At 40.9% G+C, this 24,982-nt stretch overlaps 1 protein-coding gene across 2 annotated transcripts; it reads left to right on the top strand.

Moving 5' to 3' along the window:
* Positions 1-1,734: 1,734 nt before the first annotated feature.
* Positions 1,735-23,738, top strand: znf292b (zinc finger protein 292b). 2 transcript variants are annotated; one of them, XM_029496160.1, is made up of 8 exons: positions 1,735-1,905; positions 5,227-5,381; positions 5,505-5,580; positions 6,583-6,718; positions 7,226-7,428; positions 15,284-15,420; positions 15,684-15,825; positions 16,695-23,738. In XM_029496160.1, the coding sequence occupies exons 1-8, from the start codon at positions 1,741-1,743 to the stop codon at positions 23,346-23,348; spliced, it is 7,668 nt and encodes a 2,555-aa protein (XP_029352020.1). In that variant the 5' UTR covers positions 1,735-1,740; the 3' UTR covers positions 23,349-23,738. The 2 variants fall into 2 exon arrangements, with proteins under 2 accessions (XP_029352020.1, XP_029352021.1); XM_029496161.1 differs by lacking the exons at positions 15,284-15,420; positions 15,684-15,825; positions 16,695-23,738 and adding an exon at positions 10,564-11,321.
* The last annotated feature ends 1,244 nt before the right edge of the window (positions 23,739-24,982 follow it).

Here is a 24,982-nt window from a genome sequence, read left to right as displayed (position 1 = left end):
TATCTGCTGACAAAAAAGTAAAAGGGTAAAATAATTGTCCTGAATAAAACTAGAAGAATAAAATTATGTTTTCTTGGACAAAGATAAAGACTAAAATGCTGGACCTCTAGTCAACTAAAACTTCACAAAACAAAAACAGGATGAGGTTGACTAAATGTGATAAAAACTAACAAGGGCGATTGAAATTGGACTAAAACTGAGAGTAAATTTAAAAATGTCTGATAAAATTAACACTAGTTTCCATTGCTGTCTAATACAGATATATCATACTCAGATCAAAACAAATTTTATTTGTATGGCACTCAAATAAAGTGCCTCATAGAGGTGTTAAACAACAGAGACAAAAACCCAACCCTCCCACCCCCCATAAATACCCACAGAGACATAGAGATACACACATACACACACTCACAAGTTTACACACACACACACACACACACACACTAGTTGTCATTACAGTCACATGGCCAGGCACCAAGACCTGAGGTGAGAAGAGAGCCACCTTTGGGGCCAACCACCCTGGGAGGGCTCCCAGCCCACAACGCTGCCACAGAGACAGAGACAACCCCCACCCTGTCCTGTCTTTTGGATCTGACTTTTGGAATGGTTAAAATGTCAGTGCCGGAGGACCTCAGGACCCGTGAGGGTTGATAATGTTAAAGTACCTCAGATAAATAAAAGGGCCCAAGACCGTTAAGACATCTAAAAACTAGTAAAAGAACCTTAAAACTGATCCTGAAGCATACAGGGTGCCAATGCAGGGACTTGAAAACTGATGCAATGTACTACCACGCTCTGGTCCTCGTCAGCACACATGCAACTGAATTCTGTAGTAACTGAAGGTTGGAGATGCCCTTTTTGTGAAGAACAGAGAGCAGAGCATTACAATAATCTAAACAAGAAGAGATAAAAGCAGGCAGGTTTTGTAGAAGTAATTTATTCCTAAACAGATCAATGGGACCCCACAAATAAGGCTAATATTAGTCAATAAAGCAAATATAATTAGAGAGGAACATTTAAAGAAAACAATAATAAAATAATTCTAATTTAATGGAATAATTTAGATGTAGAGGTTAATGTTAATCAATTCAAAAGGAAATTTAGAAAAGGAGTGTTTGAAATGTATAATAGGGAGGTGGAAGAAAATTATACAAACTGTTGAGATGATTGTGGGGAAGAGGGGTTTCAGAGAATGACTAAGTGTGTTTTTTTGTTGTATTGATGCTGTATTTGTCTGTCTGGGGGTTGGAAATACATTAGCTTTGCTTCTTCCATCCCCTTTTCAAACTGTGTTTGTTGTTTTTTGTGTGTGGTTGTTAGATTGTTTGTTACCAGTGGTGTCCAGTGAAGTTGATTGTTTGTTATGTTGCATGTGTGGTATCATTTTGGTTGGTTTGAAATGAATGAAAAAAAATAGTAAAAGGGAAGTTGAGCTATGTTAAATTCATAAAGATTTGGCTTGAGATATCTGGTGTTTTCCCCAACGATTTTTGTTTTACTGGATTCCAGTCATAGGAAAGACAATCACAGAATGTATGAATATTTCATCAGAACATATTATATTCACAATATATACGATTACAGTGTATAAAGATATAGAATAAGTAGCATGAAACATGCCAGGGGGAACATTAATCTGTAATAACCTCCATAGTCATGACAGCCTTGCATCATCACGTACGCTGCGTACGCTATTACGTTGCGACGCGGTAGTGGTACGCGCCGGAGCTGGATGTGAAGATGGCGGACGAGGAGGCCGACCAGGACCGTAGTCCTGAGAACAGTATCAGTGAAACAATTTGGGAACTCAGACAACGGTTGCAAGCGTTGCAAGAAGTCGTGTGTACAGAAAACAGCGACTCTCCGGTCCTCACCTCTTCTGAATACTGTCAAGAATTTTGTAGGGTGAGTTTCTCCTCGCATCTTTAGCCCACAAGCTAAGTGTCTTGAAGTCATAAAATGCACGTCCAGGTTTCTAGAGAATTTAGTGGAATGTTGATCTCTAAGTCGAGTTATGGTCGATTGTTCTGGGTCCTCGTTGTTTGGGTTTTTCCAATTAACCGAATAAAATAATATGCAATGGAAACTGATGCTAATTGGTGAGGTTGATCGCGAGAACTGAACTCGATCTGACCACTGATATAGCTTTTGAGCTGCTAGTACACGCTAGTTAAACCTGTATGATGTAGTGAACGTTAGATTATTGGTATGAAAATCTACCATGTATATATTGTCTGGCGGTTCCAACAAACCAATTGCAAACTGCTTTCCAATAGCATTTTATGAATTGTGGAATCGCAGCTCCACTTTAGCACAACCGCCACACGGCAGCCCCATTTGCAGTTAGCCGTGTGCTTTTAGCATTGGATGTTTGGCTACGTGCGTGAGATAGACAAATTTCTCGGGATGTGTCCCTTGTTAACAGGGCTGCAGCAAAGCCGACAAAACAAAACACACATGAAAACACAAAACAATCGGTCTTGCTGTATAATTATTAGTGTATCATATTCGGGGTGGCCAATAACGTCAGTACGTACAATTGGTTACTTTGTAGCAACGCAATGGAGGAGGAAGAGTACGATTTATAGCCTTACTAGGTTCAGAGTGATGTGCGTGCCGAAACACACGCCGTCGTAGAAAATACATTTTCATACTAAGCTACTCAGTTTACTAGGCTTCCTTGAGTCCGATACGTTTCCTAAAATTCAACCAACAAGACAATCCAGTGGCTAAACAGATGAGGGTCCCGTGTTGTGTCAGCACATTAGATACACGGAGGGCCGATCTCTATCACCCTCCACTCCCAAACAAATTCAAATGTAGTTATAATCGTAAAATCAATGTTATGGTCTTCTTGGTTAGCATATTTCGAGACAGGAAGTGTGCTGGATTATGCCCCCAACATGGATGTGTACGTCATGCAGAGGATATGGATGGATGGATGGATGACGATGAGTGGATTCAGGCATTGGTGGTAGTGAGAACATTGTTGACACTTATCCACAGTAATATTTATTTTTCATATCATTCTGTATGTAATGTTATATAATTACTACAAGAAAAAAAATATTCAGTGATTTTAAAAACAGTCAGACTTTTTTATATGAAGCCATTTCTCATACTGTATGTATGTATAGATGTGCATTGTGATTATTGTTGTCACATGTTTTTTTTTTTTTTTTTTTTTAATATTGACGTTTTCTGAAAATCCAGAAAGGGCTCTTAATGTGACATCACATCACTGGAGCCATTAAGGAAGAGGCAGCTTGTCTCTGCATGTGCCTATTGATCAGGTAAAATGGTTGATAAACCTGAACAGGATTCTTTAGAAGTAAATTTCTTAAAGGACCATGACTTATTTATTTATTAAAATTATGTGAAATTTTAAAGACTAAATTAACTGATAAGTGGAAGAAAATCAACAAATGACTCAAGAATGAAAACAGTGTTTTTTCTAGCTGATCTTTATAAACCTGGGAAATAATTTTCCCCTCCATAGAGCTGTCCAAATATAGAGATACTATGCCCCCTGTGCCCTGATCAACATGTGGAAGAAATGCTTTCATGGTGATCTCAGACCCTTTGTTACACCCCACATAGACAACATTGCATGTTGTTCAGACAGTTTCTGTAAGTCTCATCTGTCCATGAGACATGTTCCGGTCATGTTGTGTAGGTCAGTGATGAGGCAGCTTCCCAGATGGTGTGTCTGTGGCAAGACACTGTGATCTGTGTGGAGGACTCTGGTTCCTTTAAGCCTTCATATGTAAATCTGACTTTCTTTGTTTCTGATCATTCTGGAATTCATATCAGCATTTTGGTGAAGAAATTTTATTTCTCCAGAGAAAGAAACTTTTCCTTGTCACTGTTGCGAAAATGCTTGCTTCTGAAGGGATTTCTTAGATCTCTTTAACAACTCTATAAAGAGTTTGGTCTAGACCTGCTCTATGTGTAAAGTCCCTTGATGTGACTGTTATGATTTAGCACCATATAAATAAATTTGATTAGTTTTGAGAATGATGTTGATTGTAAACTAATTTTTCTGAAAACTGTGGGGCTTATGGTGTAAAGCTCAGTGTCTGTGTGTGTGTCTGACCATATTTAAGGACCAAAAATCAACCTATGTAGTGAAAAATGGTACTCGCAGAGACTCACTGACATTTGACCTTTGTCAGCAATGGATAAGGCTACAGTCAGCATCCAGAGCCAGGTCAAATTACACTGCATTAGGCAGGGGTCTACAGCTAGGAACTGTTAAACCGGAGACACAGTGGCTACACTTTTCTCTGAATGCTGTAAAACTCCAACATAACATTTTAAAACAGACTACCAGGAGAACCAGCCAAACTGTACATGGTGATCTTGGCTCACAGTCACCTCTGTGAGGCTTATTTGCTGGCAGCAGGACATGTGAGAGGCATAAATGAGCTTTGTCTTCCTCTCTGTGATTTAACACAAATTCCATCTGCGATACAGCCGAGTCCGAAATGTGTTTGATATTCTTCTGCATTAGCATGTCACCAAAATGGACCACCTTTCACTGTTTCAAACTTTGTCTGTTGTGATGATGTAGAAATAGGAAAAGATGTAATTCAGTACGTTTACATGAACACTAGATAATCAGACTATTGCTTTACTCGATTATGATTGGAACAGGGAACTGTCCTTACTTTACGTTTTCATGCCGAGAACATATACGGATTATTGGCTAAAATTGTGTTGCCTCCGCAATGTTAGGAAGTGCTGTTCTCATTCCAAACAGTGGGTTTTAAGTCATTTCTGCTTGACCTTTTACAAAACACACAACACAATCAGAACAAGGCAATGCTTTTATCTAGAGTGCATGTAAACGTACTGACTTAGAATAACTTTGTTCAGTAATAAAAGCCCGTGTATATATAAGCATGTGGAAGATCATGAGTGTTTAAGTGATCCCCTAAGGCCAATGTCTGCATGAATGTCAACAGACTAAAGATGTAATTGGCAGGAGAGTCAGACTATTTGTAAGGATTCTGATACCGAACAAAAAAAAACCCCACTGAATTCAGACAGGAAGAATCCATGGTCCCCAAAGCTAAAAAAAATCATGGATTGCTAAGTTTTTTTGTGCTGCATATTAACTAATGCATTCTTTTACTTCGGAAAATAGCTTTCCGAAGGAGAGTGTTGAGAATACACTAAGGTCCACGCGTACTATTCATAGTATTTGTTATTCACTTTGTGTAGACGCTGCTGGAGTATGCAGGTCGTTGGAAAATAGAGGAGGAGCCTCTACCACTGGTGGAAGTGTACATAGTCGCCCTGCTAAGTTACGCCCAAGCCTCGCCATACCTCTCCCTGCAGTGTGAAAATGTTCCTCTTGTAGTTGAAAGGCTTTCACTGTAAGTACCTTTTGAAAATGTGAAGAACTGCAGATAACCAATAAACTAGGTGGCCCTTTATAAAACTCACCATAGTTATATTGGAACTGTAGTCAGCATCGTGTTTTTGGGTTTGCTCTGCAGGAGTTTTGTGGAGCTTCTACTCTCACTGAAAAATGTTCCTGATGACCTGTGGAAACAATTCAAGTCATCTGTGCAGGTAAAGATGTTGAATGCCTTTTTCAGAAAGTTCAGAAGTTAATTTGAATAAGATAAGCGATCAGTCTGTGCTCCTCATGACAAAGCATCACACCCCTGGAACTTAGCTGTGACCTCTAGTATGTGAACATGAGTCCACTTGTTGTAAAAACTAGAGATGAAAAAATAGAGATTAAATGATGCCCCCATCGTTATGTTTACCACTGACACTGATCAGTTAAGCTTTTTTGTTGATTATGCTTAAATGTCTCTGCATTCAAAATGTTATAAAACTGTGTTTTATTGACGCTTTAAGCCTGGCTCACATGACAGGATTTTAAAAAACTTCTGAAATCAGATTGTATCACATACATGAGAATCTTATGAGATTATCTTCTCTTAAAGATTAAACATGCACACAATACCAGATTTGAAAATAATGACCAACACACACTATGGAATTTCAAGATTATCGGACCAGAGAGCAATGCACCACGTGATCCTACATCATCTCACAAGGAAGTGAATGTAAACAAAAATTGAGTGTAATGCGGTGCTGCTGGTCTTGCCACAGGTCGCCTAGAATGTCCTCCTCCTCTGCTGTCAAGCACACTCGCACACACTGCTCCTTCGTGGTCGCCATTTTCGTCTCCAGTAACTTCCGATGACTTCCCTTGTAGGCGGCTCTCTCTAATTGGCTATTGTTATCGTCAGTGAAAATGAGTGGCATAATCATCCCGACAAAAATGAAACATGCTTGAAAATTATCAGGATACCTCCGATTGTTGGGAGGGCCAATCTTAGGGCCTAAAATTGATCCGACATTAGAAGATAATCTAATGCGACAATCGGAGTAAAATTGGCCTGAGAATCCTGTAGTGTGAGGCAGGCCTTAGACTCCATTAGGAGTAGTTTTACTCAGGTTTCGATACTTTTATATAAACTTGATAAAAGTAGCCTCAAAATAGACGCAAACATATTGTCAAACTCCTTGTGAGTAATAGAGACTTCTTGTTGTGTGAAGTTTACTCACAGTAAGCTGCAAGAGAATGGACTTAATCAGTTGTCCCTGCTGTGTGCTCTGGCCTACTATGATGGTGTCTGGACAAGCAAGGTCCTGCAGGGCCTTCTCTCCCATGAAGATCTACAGCCAGAACAAGGTGAGTTCATGCACTGTTATTCAGAGTCACTAGATATGCCTGTTACCCGAAAAAATAATGTGGTGTATGTATAATACACTGGCAGTGTGAGTGAATATCAATAGGCAATTAAATGTGTTTAACATGATTTTAGCTAGTTAGCTAAATGTTAGCTAGCCCTTTGTCTCTCCAAATTCTGCCTCATATCTGTGATCCTTCAATCCCTCACAAAAACAGTGTTGTGGAAAACTAAAGGAAAGAACCCTTTTGGCAGTTTTCAATAAAGAATCCTTAAAAGTAATTTATTTAATTAAAAACAAATAAAATCAACACAGGGAAATGAAATTGACATCTGAAACACGTTGAAAACAAATGAATTGTTTCTATCCCTGTTTGAGTTGATTATTTATCAGCTGCTGACAAATGGGACATCCCATCAGTAATTTCTGGCATTGTTTACATATCCTGCAGTCTCATGTAAAAATCATAAAAAAAGCTATCCTTATCAACATTGCCTCTGGTTTTCAGTGGAGGAGTTCCTCCTGCAGGAAGGGCCAGTCCTGTTGGGGATGAGAGTGAAGCAACTGATGAAGGAGAAGCAGCTGGGGAAGGCTGCTCTCCTAGCAAAGACATGCTCCGAATGTCCCCCTCTTCATGGGAAGGGACATTTCAAGCAGATGTACCTGGTTTGCCTCTGTGCTACCTCAACAAGGGATCAACTCATGGATGAGGTACATGTACTACTTAGGATAGTGCAGCATCATATGATGTTACTAGAACAAAACAGTGAGTCTGCTGTAAAGCAAAATATCATGACACTTCATCAAAGAACATACTCTAGTGCTATGCACCTTGCCTCAGGCTTTTGTCTTCCACAAGACAACTCATATATATATATATATATATATATATATATATAATGTCAAATCATAACAGAGTTACATCAAGGCAATTTACATATAGAACAGGTCCAGACCAAACTCTTCATGGTGTTAAAGAGACCCAACATATTCCTACAAGAGCAAGCACTTGGCGACAGTGAAAAGGAAAACCCCCGTTTTAGAGGCAGAAACCTCAGGAAGATACTGGAAGATACTACAGGGAGGGCAGCCATCTGCCTCAACCGGTTGGGGGGAGAGAGAAATTGTGAAGGAGCAGGGTTGAAGGGATGGAGAGATGAGAGAACAAGAGCCGGAGGATAGAAGATGCCTAAAAAAATGCAAGGAAAAAAAATACAGATGTAAATAGTGATTTAAGCCTGCTACCACTAAATATGCACTAGCAAATATTAGCAGTAAATAAAAATTGGGTTCTCTTTCATCTTTGCTGACTGCCAGAGGCGGTGCTTAAATGACTGAATATCCCTCCTTCACCCATGCTTATTTCATGTGTAGACCAACAACGTCACCTGCAACCCCCTTGGTGAACTGAAAGGCACTATATATTCCACTGCTGCAAGAGAGTAATTTCCTTTCCATCTCCTTGCTTGCTTGCTATAATAGCGAAAGCTGAAATAAGTTCTGTTGTTTTGTAGTTCTGATGGTCAGGGCAGCGGACTTTTTGCCACGCTGTGGCATCTTGTGTGGTGTGACATTGTCTTTACTCCCCCTTCACAGAAGCTAAGTGACGTAGTTGTTGGTTATTTCTACAAAATTTTTACCTTTGGTGCATACCCTGTCAATGACGGCTGTGATCACGCCCCGTATTCCCAGCAGGAGCCGATTTATTAGTTGGAAAAGTTTTTGCTGGTGACCACACTTTGCGTCCCAGGTTACCAGTGTGCATTATTTGGCTACCCAAGGATAACATTTTGGTTAATTAATCTGTTTGCAACAGCTAGGTGTGTGGGTTCTTCCTGCAGCAGATGCTCTTTTTATAGTTAAATGCTACTAAAGTGATTGTTTTGCTTTTCTTTGCTAGTACAGGCAGCATGCCTATTCCTACTCTTCAGCATACTCCCTCCCTCCCTTCCTCCCTCCCTCCCGCATAAGGTGAACACGGTTTGCAGTAACACTGTACTCTGACCAACTGGTTAATGTTAACTTGAGGGCTGACCTCTGCTGGCATAACACGAACAAAGTTAGCAGCAGGGTTGTGCTACAGCTAACTGAGTGACGCGTAGCTCCTGAATAGCCCCTGCTGGTACAGACAGCCTGGTAGCTCTCTCTATACAGCATGTGGTGTATATAATTTTCAGCAGTTATCTACTTTTGCTAAGTTACATTAACTTCGCGACTGACCTCTGTAAGGACTGACAGTGTTTTTGCTCCCGGTGTATGATCTAAGCAGTATAGTTTGCCATTGTGGCAGTTTTGCTAGTGTAATACATAACCCACATCACTGTGCATCTTGTGAGGCTCCCCTTCAGCCCAAAGATGGTCATAATCTTTGCCCCACATGCCTGGGTCCTGAACGCCTGAGGGAGGCACTCTCCTATAACCTGTGCATGTGCTGCGTGCGCTGTGCTTTGCAGAGGGTGATGCTTTTTCTCTGGTAGCTTCAGTTTCTGATTTTACAGGGGACACAGAAGGTGGGACCTCTGCTGCTTTGGAGACAATCTCCTACTCCTCAGCTCAAAGTTCACCAGCTGGGATGGAGGATGATTGCATGCGGGCGCTACAAGCAGCCTAGAGAGATAGTTGGGTTTGTTCCTGGTGGCAGACTGATGGCTGAGCCCTGGCAGCCATGCACAAAGCAGCAAGAGTTGACCTGAAACGCATGCCTACTATTGAGCCTGCTACTGCATCCTTCTTCATATTCTCCTGTTGAGGCTCTGCGTCACAGTGCCAGGTGCCCCTCATCTCAGTGTTGGGTTACAGAGGACCTTACAAGAGTCTATGATGCTGCAGACAACAAAACAATCCATTCTCAGACTCGATTTTCACCAATCCCTTGCAGTTCACACCTAGATGGCTCCTCTAATTGAACACTTGCTTATGAGGCAACATTTACAGTTTAGTTATTGGTAGGGGTGTAACGATTCATTTTAACCTGTTCACTCAGCCTCCTTAGGACACTGGCATCCAAAACTCATTAACATATGAAATGTGTAATTTATACAACGAAAGTAAGCATGGTGTAGTGAAAATCTTAACACAGACATTTTTAGGACACTTACAGCAACATTTACAAAAATTTTGAAGTTTCTAGGTGCTACGGTTTTTTCATAGTTACTGAAAATGTGTCAAACAATAGAAGACGAATGGCAGCCCAGAAGCAAAGGTGATTTCAGCATATATGTACCATCTTTACACCTTTACCAAAAAATTGTATACTGTCATAGAAAAAAAAAACAAAAATGGAGTTTCTATACCAATAAAATTTTCAACAAGCCTGTTCACAAAAAAGAAAAAAAGCCAGAAGCCTTTTTTTATTGCTGTGAAATACAAACATTTCTCGATCAAACCCCTCCTAAAATATTGAATAAATTAAAAGCTTGCCCTAATTTTAAAGCTGAAGATGTACCCAACAATAATCGGTTCACTTTTATCCATTGTGACCAGCTAATCGTATCTTTTGTCATCTTTCCCCTCTGTGCTACTGCTAATTGAAAGCTCCGTCAGACTGCGCTTCCTTTATGTGCATATGGGGTCTCCAGTCAATCAAAACCACGATGGTGACATGTTTTTCATCAAATAGTAGAGACCCTAAGGTATCATTCAATGTATAATAATCTCTTGATTGGGCAAAATTTTCACCCCAAATAACCCAGTTTATTTATTGTCAAGCTGAGTTGAGGCACACAAGACAGACATGAACAAACACAGTGATGCACACAGTCAATGCTGTCGGCCTGGATTTCTCTTTTACTTGGTTTTTAATTGTTTTTTTTTTTTACTGTCCTTTTTGTTATTGTCGTGGGGAAGTTTGCCATTTTTTCCACCAACATGGCGAAGAGGGTGTTTAAAGTGACGGAGGTGCTGCAAATGCTGGAAAGTGAGGACGAAAATGAGGGCGATGTCAACGATGACAGCCTACAACCAGCTGGTCCCTTTGTCAATCCCAGTGTCAATAAGTATAATAATAATCATAATAACGTTAGACGTCTACACAAAAAGTGTTCTTTTTACTGCCCCAAGTTTTAATGTAATAATGAAACTCAATAATAAAAGACAATACATGGAATTTCAGAAACTAATATTTCAAAGGTCTTTGTTAAATTAAGCCATCACTGATGGTTGTGGGTTTACTTCTGGAGTTATAAAGCCTCAAAATAACAATTGTGTTTCCCCCTACATTAAATTTTCAAATGGAATTTTACTTGTGTAACTGTAAATAAATCTAAATAAATCATATCTGCGTCTGGCACCAAAAGCTTATCTCACTGAAATCTTGCAGTATGCATTTTAGCCAAATTGGACCATTTTGGATAGGTTTGGCACATTGTAGATTGCCAAGGGACACCGTTTGGTAAAAACTCTATAGTGCCTCAGTAGTTTTACATATCAACCTAAAATTTGGTACACATGTGGACAGGGTGTGTGTGAACCACATTTGTAAAATTGGACATCCAGATAGTAGCGATAGTAGCGAGTGAGCTACAGTAGTCCAGCCTAGAAGTTACAAATGCATGGACTAGTTTTTCTGCATCATCTTGAGAGAGGATGTTTCTGATTTTCCTAATGTTTCTCAGGTGGAAAAAAGCTGCCCTACTGACTTGTTTTATGTGAGGGACAAAGGACATGTCCTGGTCAAAAGTTACCACAAGGTTTCTTACAGTGGAGCTGGAAGCCAAACTAATACCGTCCAGACTGATTGGATGATTAGATAGCGTTTCTTTGAGGTGCTTAGGGCCGAGAAAAAAACTTCAGTTTTATTAGAGTTAAGTAGTAAAAAATTTTGGGTCATCCAGATTTTTATGTCTTCAATACATGTTTGCAGTCTGACAATCTGACTGACTTCATTGATAGGTACATCTGAGTGTTGTCTGCATTCCTGACAATGTTGCCTAGAGGAAGCAGATAAAGTGTAAAGAGGATTGGTCCAAGTACCGAACCCTGTGGGACTCCATAACTGACTACAGTGCATGAGGAGCAGCTGTTGTCACCATGAACAAACTGATGTCTAGCTTAAAAATAGGATTTGAACCACTTTAGACTTCCAGTCTCTGTAGTAAAATATTATGATCTATGGTGTCAAATGCAGCACTAAGATCTAAAAAGAGAAGTATGGCGTCTGAAGCCATTAGAATATCATTGTAGACTTTAACCAGTGTTGTTTCTGTGCTATGATGGGCTCTAAATGCTGACTGAAACTCTTCAAACAAACTGTTCCCATCCAGATGGTCGTGTAATTGGTTTGCTCTTGTTTTCTCAATGATTTTAGAAATGAAGGGAAGGTTCATTATGGGTCTATAGTTGGCCAAAACATCTGGATCAAGATTCGGCTTTTCAAGCTGGAGTTTGATGACCGCAGTCTTAAGAGTCTGAGGTGCATAACCCAAAGATAAGGTCAAATTAATCAGATCTAGAATGAACGGCTCAATTAAGTAAAAATCTCTTTAAAGAGGCTAATTGGTACTGGGTCTAATAGACAGGTTGATGGTCTGGATGATTAGGCTATAGAAGCTAGCTCTGAGAGATTCAGAGGTGAGAATGATTCCAGATATACCTGTAAAAAAGTCCACCACTGCTGAGAGCGGACGGGATCAACTGAGCTATGGCTCTCTGTCAACCTGGGGTTGTTCTTGTTTTCTTCTATTAGTGCTGAGTAATATGAGCTTCTAGCACTGCAGATAGCTTTTTTTACACGTGAGACTCTGTGAGACTCTTCCCAGTTACTGGAACATCTTTCTAATTACCTTGACAGAATTATACCAGGGAGCCAGTCTCCTCTGTTTGATTACTTTCTTTTTGAGAGGGGCGGCATCATTGAGATTTGAACACAGTGTGCCCATTGCGCTAATAACAAGGTCATCAACCTGGGTATGGGAGAAATCCTCATTTGAATTTAGATATGGCATTGTTGGAAATGATGACTGAATGGTCTCTTTAAATTTAACCACAGCCTCTTCAGATAAACATCTTCAATAGCTGAGTTTATTCCTCGATGCTGTGCAGTCAATTAAAATAAACTCAAATGTAACAAAGTAATCGTCGGTCAAAAGAGAGTTTTGAGGAAAAATTGTTAACTTGTCAATTTCAATGCCATATGTAAGAACAGGGTCAAGGATATGATTGCAGTGGTGAGTGGGTTCATTCACATGCATCGGAAAAGCCAATTGAGTCTAGTAGGGAAAGAAATCCAGAACTAAGGCTGTTGCTTGATACATCTACGTATATATTGAATTCTCCCAGTATAATGATTTTATCTGTGCTGAGTACTAACTCTGTTATAAACTCAGAAAACTCTGATAGGAATTCTGAGTACGGATCAGATGGAAGGTATACTGTAACTAGCAGAACTGGTTTTTAACCTTTCCAGTTTGAGTGGGAAAGACCAAGAGTGAGGCTTTCGAAGGACGTACAGCCAGATTTTGATTGATTTGGTTGATCAATAGGCCTGATTGAAATATCTCAGCCACCCACCCTCCTCAACCTGTGGCACAAGGATAAGAAAATAGGATGATCAGCAATAAGATCCTTAACTAGTAGGGATTTTGATGATGGTGATCAAATATTCAAAAGTCTACATTTAATTGCAGTGTTATTTGAGATCAAATTTGTGGCTGTTTTGATTTCAGTTAAGTTTTTGTTAGTGCCGACCGATATGGATCTTTTGGGGCTGATACCAATTATTAGGGGGAAAAAATCCGATAACCGATTAATCTGCCTTTTTTTTTTTATATATATATTTTTTTATGAAGTTTTACAATTTTTTATTAATTTAAGTAACATATCTACATATACTTAATTTTTTTGAACAAATGGCTGCTTTTAAGCCTTTCACATACTTGTGCAAAGAATTAAAGGCAGAAAACTAATTTCAAATCATTTTTATTGCTAAGCCAAGCAGCATATTAACATGACAACCACCCAACTGCTCTTCACGCTGACAGGAAGACCAACTGATCATCTCAGTAATGTACCACGTATTTATCATGACTCAAACTCGGACCAGAAAAACATTTTCAACTACTCACCTACTTGCCACCCCCCTCTCCCCTCCGCCGGTCGATGCCTCATCATTGCTCTGGTCTTATCTGGAAACATGCAGCTGCCTCAGTGAAAGAAGTAGCTAGTCGATTACGTAATGTGTATTGTTATGTTTATTCTACTGTTACTGACACGGCTAATATGTGTAGCGAGGCTAATAGCAGATGGCTAATTCTAACTTTAGCTTGCATATTACATAGTGCTTAAACGTTAACTCGGCGTGACCGAGACCAACACAGTGGGGAACATCGTGAAGTGGGTTGAATTGAAACTTGTTGACTTATTGTTTATTTCACAAACTTTTTTATTTACCGTTGAGGCAGACTGCTCTCCTCTGTATGTCCCTGCTGCTGCCTGCTCCAGATCAGTCACTCAGCTGTGCTGTGAGGTGGTTAGTGGATAGTGGATGGAGTTTGTCATGAGGTCGGTGCGCCCTCTACAGGATAAATTGCCCACTGTTGGTGGATATTTTTAAGGGGGAGAATCTTTTCAAAGTAAAACTAAGTCTTATTCCCAGCATTTTATTTTTGAAAATATCAGAGAATAATCGGTAATCGGCCAAAATTCGCCGAAATTCTCTAACGGGCTATAATCGGATATAATCCGATTTAATCGGCTCGCCAATAAATTGGTCGGGCCCTAGTTTTTGTTTTTGTTTTTAGCTCCTGCTCTGTTTAATTTGGGTTTGGTAAAATTTAGGTGGTCGGGGGACAGATAAAGTTTCTATAGGCCTAAACATGGACAGAGACTCCAGTGTTTCCTCTGGGATTTTTTTTTTTTTCAGCAGCGGCAGCAGGCTCTCCGGGGAGCGTGGCGGAGTAAACAAACGACACTTGACTGTTTTTAACTTTTAACTTTCCCAACCTATGTATTGGCTGGCCAGTTTAAAACGGCTTTTTCCCTTACAACCACTACAACCTATACATCTCAGCCATATACAATGTCAGTTAAAGGCTAATGATACATGATGACTGCCATCTTTTCCAATTGTCTTTCTCTTCTTAGAGAAATATTTGAAGTTCATCTGAAAATTCAGTCAGCAGTTAATACATAATGATGTGTCGATATTAGCTTAATGCTATCAATTAGTTTACCCAAGTTAGCGTCACTGAGTTGGCTATTAAGTCTACCTTTCCTCCGGTAATTTGCTGCCTTATTCCTCACGACTACACTTCTCTGACTCTGACCTGGTGCCTGACATGATGTCACTTTCAAGGCTGCACTCTCAGGAGTAATGAACTCCAATAGGATCCCCCCACTTCTTCCCTTCCCCCCGCTGTTGCACTCATCAATACACAGGCTGTGCTGTGAAGGTGGAGAGATGTGGCGTTGGTGCATTTATGACTAAAATAAATAAATAAAAGCAATTTGAAGGCGTGGGGCCTATAATTTAGGGACACATAGAGCGTTTCAGCATATAGTTTTTGTCTTGTGGATATCTTTTATTCAGAGTGAAGTCTAATGTCTGTATCAATGACCATAATCTGCACAGCTTTCAAAGGAGGATTGCCGTGATGCATTAGAGATGATCTGTAATCTGGAGTCAGATGGAGACGAGGCGGCAGCCTTCAGCTTGTGTTCAGCATTCCTTAGCCGGCAGCTTCTCCAAGGAGATACATACTGTGCTTGGTAAGAAAGAAAAAGCTAATCCATTCAACACTCATTTGCATGACCAATTTTTTTATTAATGAGAACTTAAAACTGATGTGGCTGGATGCTGGTCTAAAGGAACATCATCCATTAAGTCTAAGCATACCCACAACCCACATAAGGAATCACAAATTACTAAGAGATGTTGCGTATCCTGGATGTAGCAGCTATGATATCTGGTGCCATTGCATGTTTTACATTGTCAGTGAGAATTTCCTTCTCCCCCATTTGATTCAAACCAGGGAGCTGACTCTATTTTGGAGCAAGCTGCTAAAGCGGCTGGAGCCATCAGAGCAGGCCTTCCTCAACAGTTGCCGTCAAATGTCTTTACTTTCCAAAACTGTGTACCACATCCTGTTCCTGATCAAGGTCATCCAATCAGAGGTCAGTATACAGTCAGCCCATGTGAAAAACGAAAGTTGTCAAAATTTCCCTCTTATGTATAATGTATTATTTACATGATGGATAAATCACGCACTCCCATCCTACACAATGAATAATGAAGAGTTTGGCTAGATCTGCAAATGATCTGCAAGAGGACCTTGAGGTAACTTTGTCATGATTTGGTGTATTTGATTGGATTTATCAGACGATCCACACAGTGCTGCTATATATGTTGACTTTGTTCTGTTTTTTTGTTTTTTTTTGCCCAAGTCCTGTTTTTTAAGTGTGAACTGCTGCATAAAGGTTTTTCCTGCAACGACAACAACATCTTTCATATTCAGACTGTTTAGCTTTTTACAGTGGGGACCTACCTTCCATCCTCACTCTCGCCCTGATAGTGCAATGCACTGCAACTGGGCAGTGCATTTAGGACTAGTGCTGCTTCCCTCACTCCATCAATTTCACAGTTGAGCAACATATTAAGAAAACACAAACACAAAGAAAACAAAACACTTGTTTTGCTGCAAGCAATTACATCACATTTTATTCATGTGTTGGGCAAGTGTTAAATTGCAGTGTGCATTTTTTGTCAAATTGATGCAGAGCTTTTTCTTAATTTCTTTGCATGTCTTAAGTTGCAGTATATTGCACTCGCAGGGCCACCATAGAACTGACTAAAGTGCTTAGGGTCAGCTAAATAGTCAACTTTTTTGTAGCAGGTAAATCCCTGCCAAATGGAAAGGTTTTTAATCGCTTTCATTTTAAATGCTCTTTTTTCCAGAGCTGTAGTTACAAAAGTCTTGAGCCACTCTTGGAACTAAAACGTTTCGGGCCCATGGCTGTAAAATGGCTATCTCCTCTTTTCATAGATTGACAGCGTTGGACTCCCAGTGTGCATTGAGATGTGCATAAGAGCTCTGCAGATGGAATCAGATGATGGAAGCAGCAAGGCCACTGTGTGTAAAACCATTTCCTGTTTGCTTGACACTGACCTGGAAGTCAAGCGGGCCTGTCAGCTGACCGAGTTCCTCCTGGAACCCACAGTAGATTCATACTACGCTGTGGAGACTCTTTATAATGAACCAGATCAAAAGCCTGAGGAGGAGAATATGCCTGTTCCCAACTCACTGCGCTGTGAACTCCTGCTGGTTTTCAAAACCCAGTGGCCTTTTGACCCAGAGTTCTGGGACTGGAAAACACTGAAGCGTCACTGTTTAGCACTAATGGGTGAAGAAGCTTCAATTGTATCTTCCATTGACTTGCTAAATGATACCGAGAGCCCAGAAGAGGAAGAATTCCTTAGTCAGGAGGGATTTAACAATATCCCAGACCCTTTAGTCAGTGGTACTTATGAACTAAAAGATATCACAGACAAGAAACAGAAAAATAGGGAAATGAAGAAACTGAGAGAAAAAGGCTTTATATCTGCCAGGTTCAGAAACTGGCAGGCGTACATGCAGTACTGTGTGCTGTGTGACAAGGAGTTTCTTGGCCACAGGATTGTACGCCATGCACAGACTCACCTGAGTGGTGGCGTATACAGTTGCCCAATATGTGCTCAAACCTTTACCTCAAAAGATACATTGATTCCTCATGTAACATCACATGTAAAGCAGTCATGCAAGGAAAGGCTAACTGCAATGAAAACAAACAAGAAACTGGCAAATCCCAAAACAGCTGCTCCTGTTATTGCGGCATTAAAAGCAAAAACAGATGATCAGTTCCATGAAAATGGAAATTTCCTGGGAGATAATGGGGGTTTGGTTTCTAAGGTCCAGGCAACAGTGGATGGATGTAAAATAGAGAGCAGTGAGGACAATATTTGCCCAGTTGGGAAATGCAGAAGAAGCTTCAAATTTTTCAAAAATCTCATTGCACATGTCAAAGCTCACGGAGACGATGAGGAAGCAAAGACATTTCTGGAAATGCAAGCGAAAAAGGTTGTGTGCCAATACTGCCGCCGGCACTTTGTTAACGTGACCCACCTGAATGACCATCTACAGGTCCACTGTGGTGTGAAGCCTTACATCTGCATACAGCTGAACTGCAAGGCAAATTTCTTATCCAACACTGAGCTTCTCATACACAGAAAGACACATTCTGTTTTTAAGGCAAGATGCATGTTTCCCAACTGTGGGCATGTTTTCAATGAGGCCTTTAAGCTGTATGACCATGAGGCACAACATTATAAAACTTTCACTTGTAAGGTTGTAGACTGTGGAAAGGTATTACATTCACAACAGCAGCTGGATTTGCACCAGAAGGAGCATTCCATTCACGAGGAAAGGTCACTCACTGAGCAGACTAGCCAACCTAGCCCTTCTGTCATTGAACAAGTGCTATCAGACCAGACTCTAGGTAAAAAGGAGAACTGGAACACTGATAGTGCAGTGTCAGTGTCCATTGAGAGTTTGCTGAAATCTTCACCAGCACCTGTGGATAATGTAGGACATCACAGAGATGAACACAAAAAATCACCCTTCTCAATCAATGAGACACAGAGTTCAAATATTTCTGTGAACTCCCACATGTTTAATCCCAACAGACTCAGAGATGGTTCAGGGGGGAATTCTTTTGGGTACATGAGACAAACTCAACAAAATCAATCAGCCAATCCATTTGAATCCAATTTAGCTACAGTGCCATTTGGCTGTAATACCCATGTTTTGCAAGGACAGTCGCAGATGTTCCCTTGTAACGTAAATAATGGATCCCCAAGCTCCAACTCTGACTCTAACACACCATTAGCGGGACAGCAACAGCAAATATATAGTAGCAACCTCCTGACTGTGTCACCACCCCAGAACTCCACAGAGCCAACAATGTCACAGCCAGTTCCACCAACTGCAACCCCCCAGCCATTGGCTGGTAGCAGATCAGAGAACTCTATGACATCCTCATCTACCACAGGGCCCTGTCCAGGACAGAGAGAGCGATTTCACTGTGCTTTTGAAATGTGCACAAGGCACTATAGCTCCTACCGAAGTGTTGCCAAGCACATGAAATCAGTTCACCCAGATTTCTATGAGCAATGGAAAGTTAATCGAACTAAAATCAAGATAACTAATACTTCAGCACAGAACATGCCATATCTTGGACATCTCTGCTCATTCCCCTCACTACAGAACCAGCAGAGCAATGATAACCAAGGACCAGTTAATGGAGTTCATAGGCAAAATGTCATCCAGTCACCTCCTTATATTAACATGGGTACAAGATCAAATTATACGTCAATGCATTCCCAACCTTCATCTGCCTACAATGAAAATTCTTCGCTCATAGTAGAAAATGTTTTGAATCCAATTGTTCTCTCTACATTAGGAAATGATACAAATCCAGTATCTATGCAGGCCCAAATGTCAGGGAGTGAGAATTTGACCCCTGGCACTGGTAATGAACACATTCAAAATTGTGGCTCTTTGCAGGTCTACCCATCTGACCTGCCATTGATGCTTCAAGTTGACTCCAGCAGCACTACTCTGCCCCTTGCTGACTCATCTTGCTCTATGATGGGATCAACAATGAGCATACAAACGGAGTCCCTGCAGTCACAGCTCATGGAAAATAGGTCCCAGTCAGTTTTCCTCCCATGTGCAAAAGAAGTGTCACAGCAAGAAGACCAACTCATGCCATATACATCGCAAACCCAAGGTTTTGTCTCAGGTACCAAGGCACCAGAAAAACCAATGCAGAGTCAGTCCAGTTTTCCCTCTTCAGACCAAGCAAGCCAGAACAGCAGCCCCAAAAACCAAAAGCGAGGCAGAAGAAACAAAAGAACCAAATGGCCAGCTATTCTCAGGGATGGCAAATTTGTTTGTTGCAGGTGTTTCAGACAATTTAAGAGTCCCAAATCCTTGGGAGGCCATTTGTCCAAACGCACCATCTGCAAGCCATACGATGAGTCAGAGCTGAACACAGATTTGCCAACCTCATTTCTTGACCTTCTCAATTCAGAACAAACAGTTAGCACTGCTCAGCCACAGTTGTCCTTTAATCCTGCTGCTGTCTTTGAAGAAAAGGCTCCTGAGTCAGTGACAAGTGCTTTAACAGCTACTAAAGATTACCCCACACCCAGTTATCCACAAGAGAATTTGCCAGAATATGGGAATAATGAGTCAAAGGAGGATATTTTAAAACAGATCATGGCTGAATCCAATATGTCTGACCTGTTTGTGCACACACCTGCTCCTGGTACATTGTTTCAAAACCCATGTGTTCCCTATGATGCTGGTGAGCGTTTGCCAGGAAGCTCAGCCATTCAGCATACAGAAAATGTCCAGCTGAAGAGAGGGGAGACGCCACAGGACAGCTCATTTGGTGCAGTCCATTACGCACAGCCAATCATTGATACATTTGCAGGAAGCAAATACCCTGACTCGCTTCTTTCTGAGATCCTCACTGAAAACACTCCTGCTGTTTTTCCCAGCAGTGTAACCACCAGCAATATGGCTCCTGGGGATATGCACACTGGAAAGTATCACAATGAGACAGCCGTGCACACACCAGATATAGACTCCCACTCAGTAATGCAAACGGTGTTACCTGATCGTCAGCTTAGTCCACAATCAAGTGTCAACCAAACTGATACACAAAGGAAGACCACCGAGCAGGATGTTAAGAAGAGACTGCGACAGCAGATACTGGCCGGTGACTTTCAGCGTAAAAACGGCTCATCAGGCAACACTGACATTCACACCAATTCAAAAATATCATTTGGCCTGATATGCGGTCCATCCAACAATTCCGGGCATCATCACCTACTTTGTGAAGCAAAGAATGATTCACCTGGTCAAAGTCAAGTCATTCTAGAAAATACTGCAATCATTCCTAGAACCATTGGTGAAATCGAATGTCTAGCGAACAAACGTAGCTTCACATGTTTCAGAGAAACCTCCACCCCCAACCAGGAGATACTGAGTCCCACAGGTATTGGAGCCAATGATGTGGATCCTGAACCAATTAAGTTGTCTGCCAGCCAGCAACAGTGGATGACGGAAATTCAAAGTGCATTTGAAAGGCTCAACCTGGCCAGAGAAATCTCAGATCAGATGAAATCAAACAGCCCTTCTACATCCAGCCAGAAAGGACCAACAATGCTGCAGCCACATACCTCTACATTGGCCAGTTCTGCCAAGCCATTTGTTTGTGAGAATACAAATTGTACATTTAGCTCCATGTCAAGTGAAGCCCTTTGGAAACACCTTTCAAAAACTCACCACTATACACTAGAGATGGTGAATGTGGTTAAAAAGAGGTATGGCCAATATGCTCCTTTCAAATGTCAGAAGTGTAGTAAAACATTCACTCGAAACTCAAACCTTCGTACTCACTACCAGTCAGCGCACAAACTAACAGCTGAAGAAATCGGCAATCTGGATATGAAGCGTCGGCTGGCCAAAGCTGCTGCAACTGCTACCATTCAAAAGTGGCCCATCAGGCCGAACCAGGCTCCAGCAGCGACCAATCCATCATTGCACAGTAGAAAGCATCTATATTCTTTCCAAGATACAGCACAGGGATTTGTACCACAAGCTAACATAGAGACCAGTGATCAGAAATTTCACAATGACAGTCGTTCCACAGTTATTCAACTCCTGCAAATAGCCTCTGTCCATAACCAAGCAGTTATCCCAGTACAGGCTGCGACCTCCCCATTAGCACCTCAATCAGTAGAAGCAGGGACAGGCAACACAACAACACAGCCATTGCCACATGGACAGCCAAGAAACCTACCTATGGTGCCCACTCAACACGCAACAACTGGTCCTCAAATTGGAGCCCATTTGTCTCAGGTGTCAGCTCATCCCACTCAAGCTCCTTCTTCCATATGTAAGGCTAACACTATCAGACAGTCATCAGTGAAGACAAGCTTCGACATAACTAGGAAGACAAAAGAGAAGAAGTCAGGGTCCAGGGATGCCATGAGTCCATACAGACCTTATCGCTGTGTTCATCAAGGTTGTGTGGCAGCCTTCACCATCCAACACAATCTGATCCTCCACTACAGAGCAGTTCACCAGTCTGCTCTCTCCACACTGGAGGTGAACAAGGAGCAGGACCAGATTGAAGGTTTGGATGAAATGATGGGGCACAGTGAGGAGGAGCCACAGACAGAGATCCCCCAAATATCTGAGTTCAGATGCCAGGTCAAGGACTGCTCCAGAGTTTTTCAGGAGGTTCCCAACCTTTTACAGCACTATCTTCAGCTACACAAATTTTGTCTTGATAAGGTTGGCAGTATCTTATCCGGCATCAATCTTGGTAATTTTGCTTGTGGCCATCAAGGTTGCACGGTATCCTTCACAAATCTCTGGAAGTATGTTGGCCACGTCAAAGAAAAGCATAAAGATGTAACACTGGCCAAGCCTGAACAAATTAATGGCTCCTTCAAGTGTGAAATTGAAGGCTGCAACCGTTCATATGCAACAAAGTCAAACCTGCTGCGACATGCCATGAAAAAGCATCAGGAGGTGTACCAGCCTAAACTCAAAAATCAGCAAATTCAAGAAGATGGGATGAAAGAGAATTCATTGGCTTTGCTCTACCAAATTACCAAGACAAGTAATGGGAAAGAAAATATAGAGACAAATAAAAAGATCTTAAATGATACAAAGAGAGTGAGCAAAGCAAAAAACAATCATTGGACAAAATATGGAAAACCCTCATTGAAATCTAAAGTGGAGGCATCTGCGATGTGCACCAAGAAGTTTCCTCTGCAATACCCCTGTATGATCAAAGGATGTGAGTCAGTCATGAATTCAGAGCGGAGCATATTAAAACATTACATTGGACATGGGCTCTCAGAGAAGTACCTGGAACAGCAAAGAAGCCACTTCATATTCTGCAAAAAGGTACACAGGCAGAAGTGCCGCTCTGTCAGGAGTGACGACTCCAAATCAGACAATACCTCTGATTTGTCGGACGTTGAACTGGCAACAGATGCTAACCTGGAGGTAGAACAGTACGGATACTCGAAGCCTGTCCTGCGCAAAAGGAGTGCAGTAGGGATCCCCACCGCATTTTTTGACAGCAAACTATCAAATGATGAGAGTTCAGATGGCTCTGTGGTGCTCAAACGCAAACGAGGGCGTCCACGTAAACTCATTGGAAAAATAGTGAAGCGCAAGAAAATTCAGCGCATGACAAAGACAGACATTGTCTACTGTAAAGGCGAGGAGTCAGACTCCTCATGCCCTGCAGTGCTGCAGGAGGAGGGAAAGGAGCAGAGTGCGTCACTGGCCACCTTTAAACCCATGGGATTTGAAATGTCTTTCTTGAAGTTCCTGGAACAGTCAAATAAGTCTGAACAAGCCTTGGCTAGGAAGGTGAATGTGCCAGATTTATGGAAAAAAACATGCAGTGTGAGCACCAAAGACACCTGTGTCAGATTCAACAACCGGCATAATCTGAAATCCCTCAGTAAGGTTAAGATCATCATTGACGCAGCTTTCTCAGGTGTCACTGAGCTGATGTTGAAGCAGCTGCAGGTTTTGTATCCTGCAGTGGTGTTGGAAAAAAAATGACTTTCTTGTTTTTTTGTTGTTTTTTTTTTTAAGCAGGATCTTAGGATTTCATGAGTAATTGCTGCAGACTGGTTCCCTTACATATGAATTTTTTCTTACAGTCAATTGAAATAACTTGTTTGTAGATATACTGTTATATCTTACAAATTGTCATTTTTTTATAGAGTGGTATATGGCATGTTCACTGAAAATATTTGCTCATAATTCAGATCTGACATCAGCCTTGGATGTCTTATTATCCCTGTGGGACTTAGACTCATGGACTTTAAAATGGATTCTATTGTTGTGTGTAGTGTGTGTTTTGAAGATGTTAATTCATGTGCTTTGTGTATATATTTGGAAATCACCCACTGCCACCAGCAGTCTTACTATTAAATGTGTTTTTTACCAGTTTGACTTGTGTATAATAATTTTCCCTGTCCTTGAGATTACACTGCATATACATTTGTTTTTTTTTTGTGTGTTAAAACCTCATCAGTATCTTGAATATAATTCTTCCTGTCCAACAGTTACAGACATCTCAACCTCAGCTGCGCATAGAAATTAGCTTCAGAATTTTTAAGAAAATGCATATCTATACAGAAAAGCAGTAAGGTAAACCAATCACGTCCTTGTCAATACAATGTAGGCAGCAGTTTGCGGGTTTTACCTCATTTGACAGTTGTTTCCCTTTTAGAATGACAACTGAACCAAAGACACAAGGTGGAACTATTTGTCTAATTTCTCTGGCCTTGGTACAAATTTAAACTGTCCATCAAGCAGAGAAGTGACTTAATAATTAAACAACTGTGAAACTGAGGAACAGATGCAGTTCAGGTTGCACCAACCATGCACTGAACATTTTCATAGTAAACAACTAAATATTAAGCAGTAGGCAAAATAACCACCATAGTTATTCTTGAGAGTTTTAGTATATATTTAATACATGTTGCACACAGTGACAGCAGCGACGATGATCATTATTATGAATTGGAAAAAATAAAAAATAAATACGCCCAATACAGGTTAGTAGTGTCACCTCACAGCAAGAAAATTCTGGGTTTGATTCCTGGGCATGGGGCCTTTGTGTGTAGAGTTTACATGTGATTGTATGGGTTCTCTCCTGTTACTCCATCTTCCCACAGTCCGAAGACATGCGTGGTGATGTCAATGCTGACAGATAATGGATGGTTTAACTAAGCTGAAAAGTACAACCCTTAACCACAATTTAACTAACTATATCATGAAGAATATGTTAAAATGAAAGCGCTCATCAAGATTCTGTGGTGGTCATTTGTTTAAACAACATCATGAAGTAAGAGGATTACAGTGTGACTTAAACCAGAAGACATTTTAAACCCTGGACTAAAGATGTTGGTTGCAATGAATAACAGGCATCAAATTATTCATTATATGAGCCAAAGAATTTAGGATATCCTGGTGTGACTTCAGACCTAGTTATCACTTCATTAGTTCTGAGGAGTGAAAATCATTCCTGTGTTCCCAGGATCCATTTGGTTTGTCACAAAGTGAGTGAGCTTTTCCAAACATTGTAGCTTTAATAATTTTGAATGTATTATCTTTCAGAAACTAAAATTTAGGATTACAGGAGGGCTTTTAAACTCAGCCCAATTCTGAGAGCGCTGATTATGTGT

Source organism: Echeneis naucrates, chromosome 24 (assembly GCF_900963305.1).
Source record: "Echeneis naucrates chromosome 24, fEcheNa1.1, whole genome shotgun sequence".
NCBI lineage: Eukaryota > Metazoa > Chordata > Actinopteri > Carangiformes > Echeneidae > Echeneis > Echeneis naucrates.
This window is presented reverse-complemented; position numbering and strand designations above follow the sequence as displayed.

What these genes read in the sequence shown, in the direction of transcription:
- znf292b (XM_029496160.1), top strand. Translation starts at nt 1,741, where the DNA reads ATGGCGGACGAGGAGGCCGACCAGGACCGTAGTCCTGAGAACAGTATC. An exon ending in AATTCAAGTCATCTGTGCAG is followed by an intron (nt 5,581 to 6,582) that starts GTAAAGATGTTG and finishes TGTTGTGTGAAG; the next exon opens with TTTACTCACAGTAAGCTGCA. An exon ending in GGGATCAACTCATGGATGAG is followed by an intron (nt 7,429 to 15,283) that starts GTACATGTACTA and finishes TAATCTGCACAG; the next exon opens with CTTTCAAAGGAGGATTGCCG.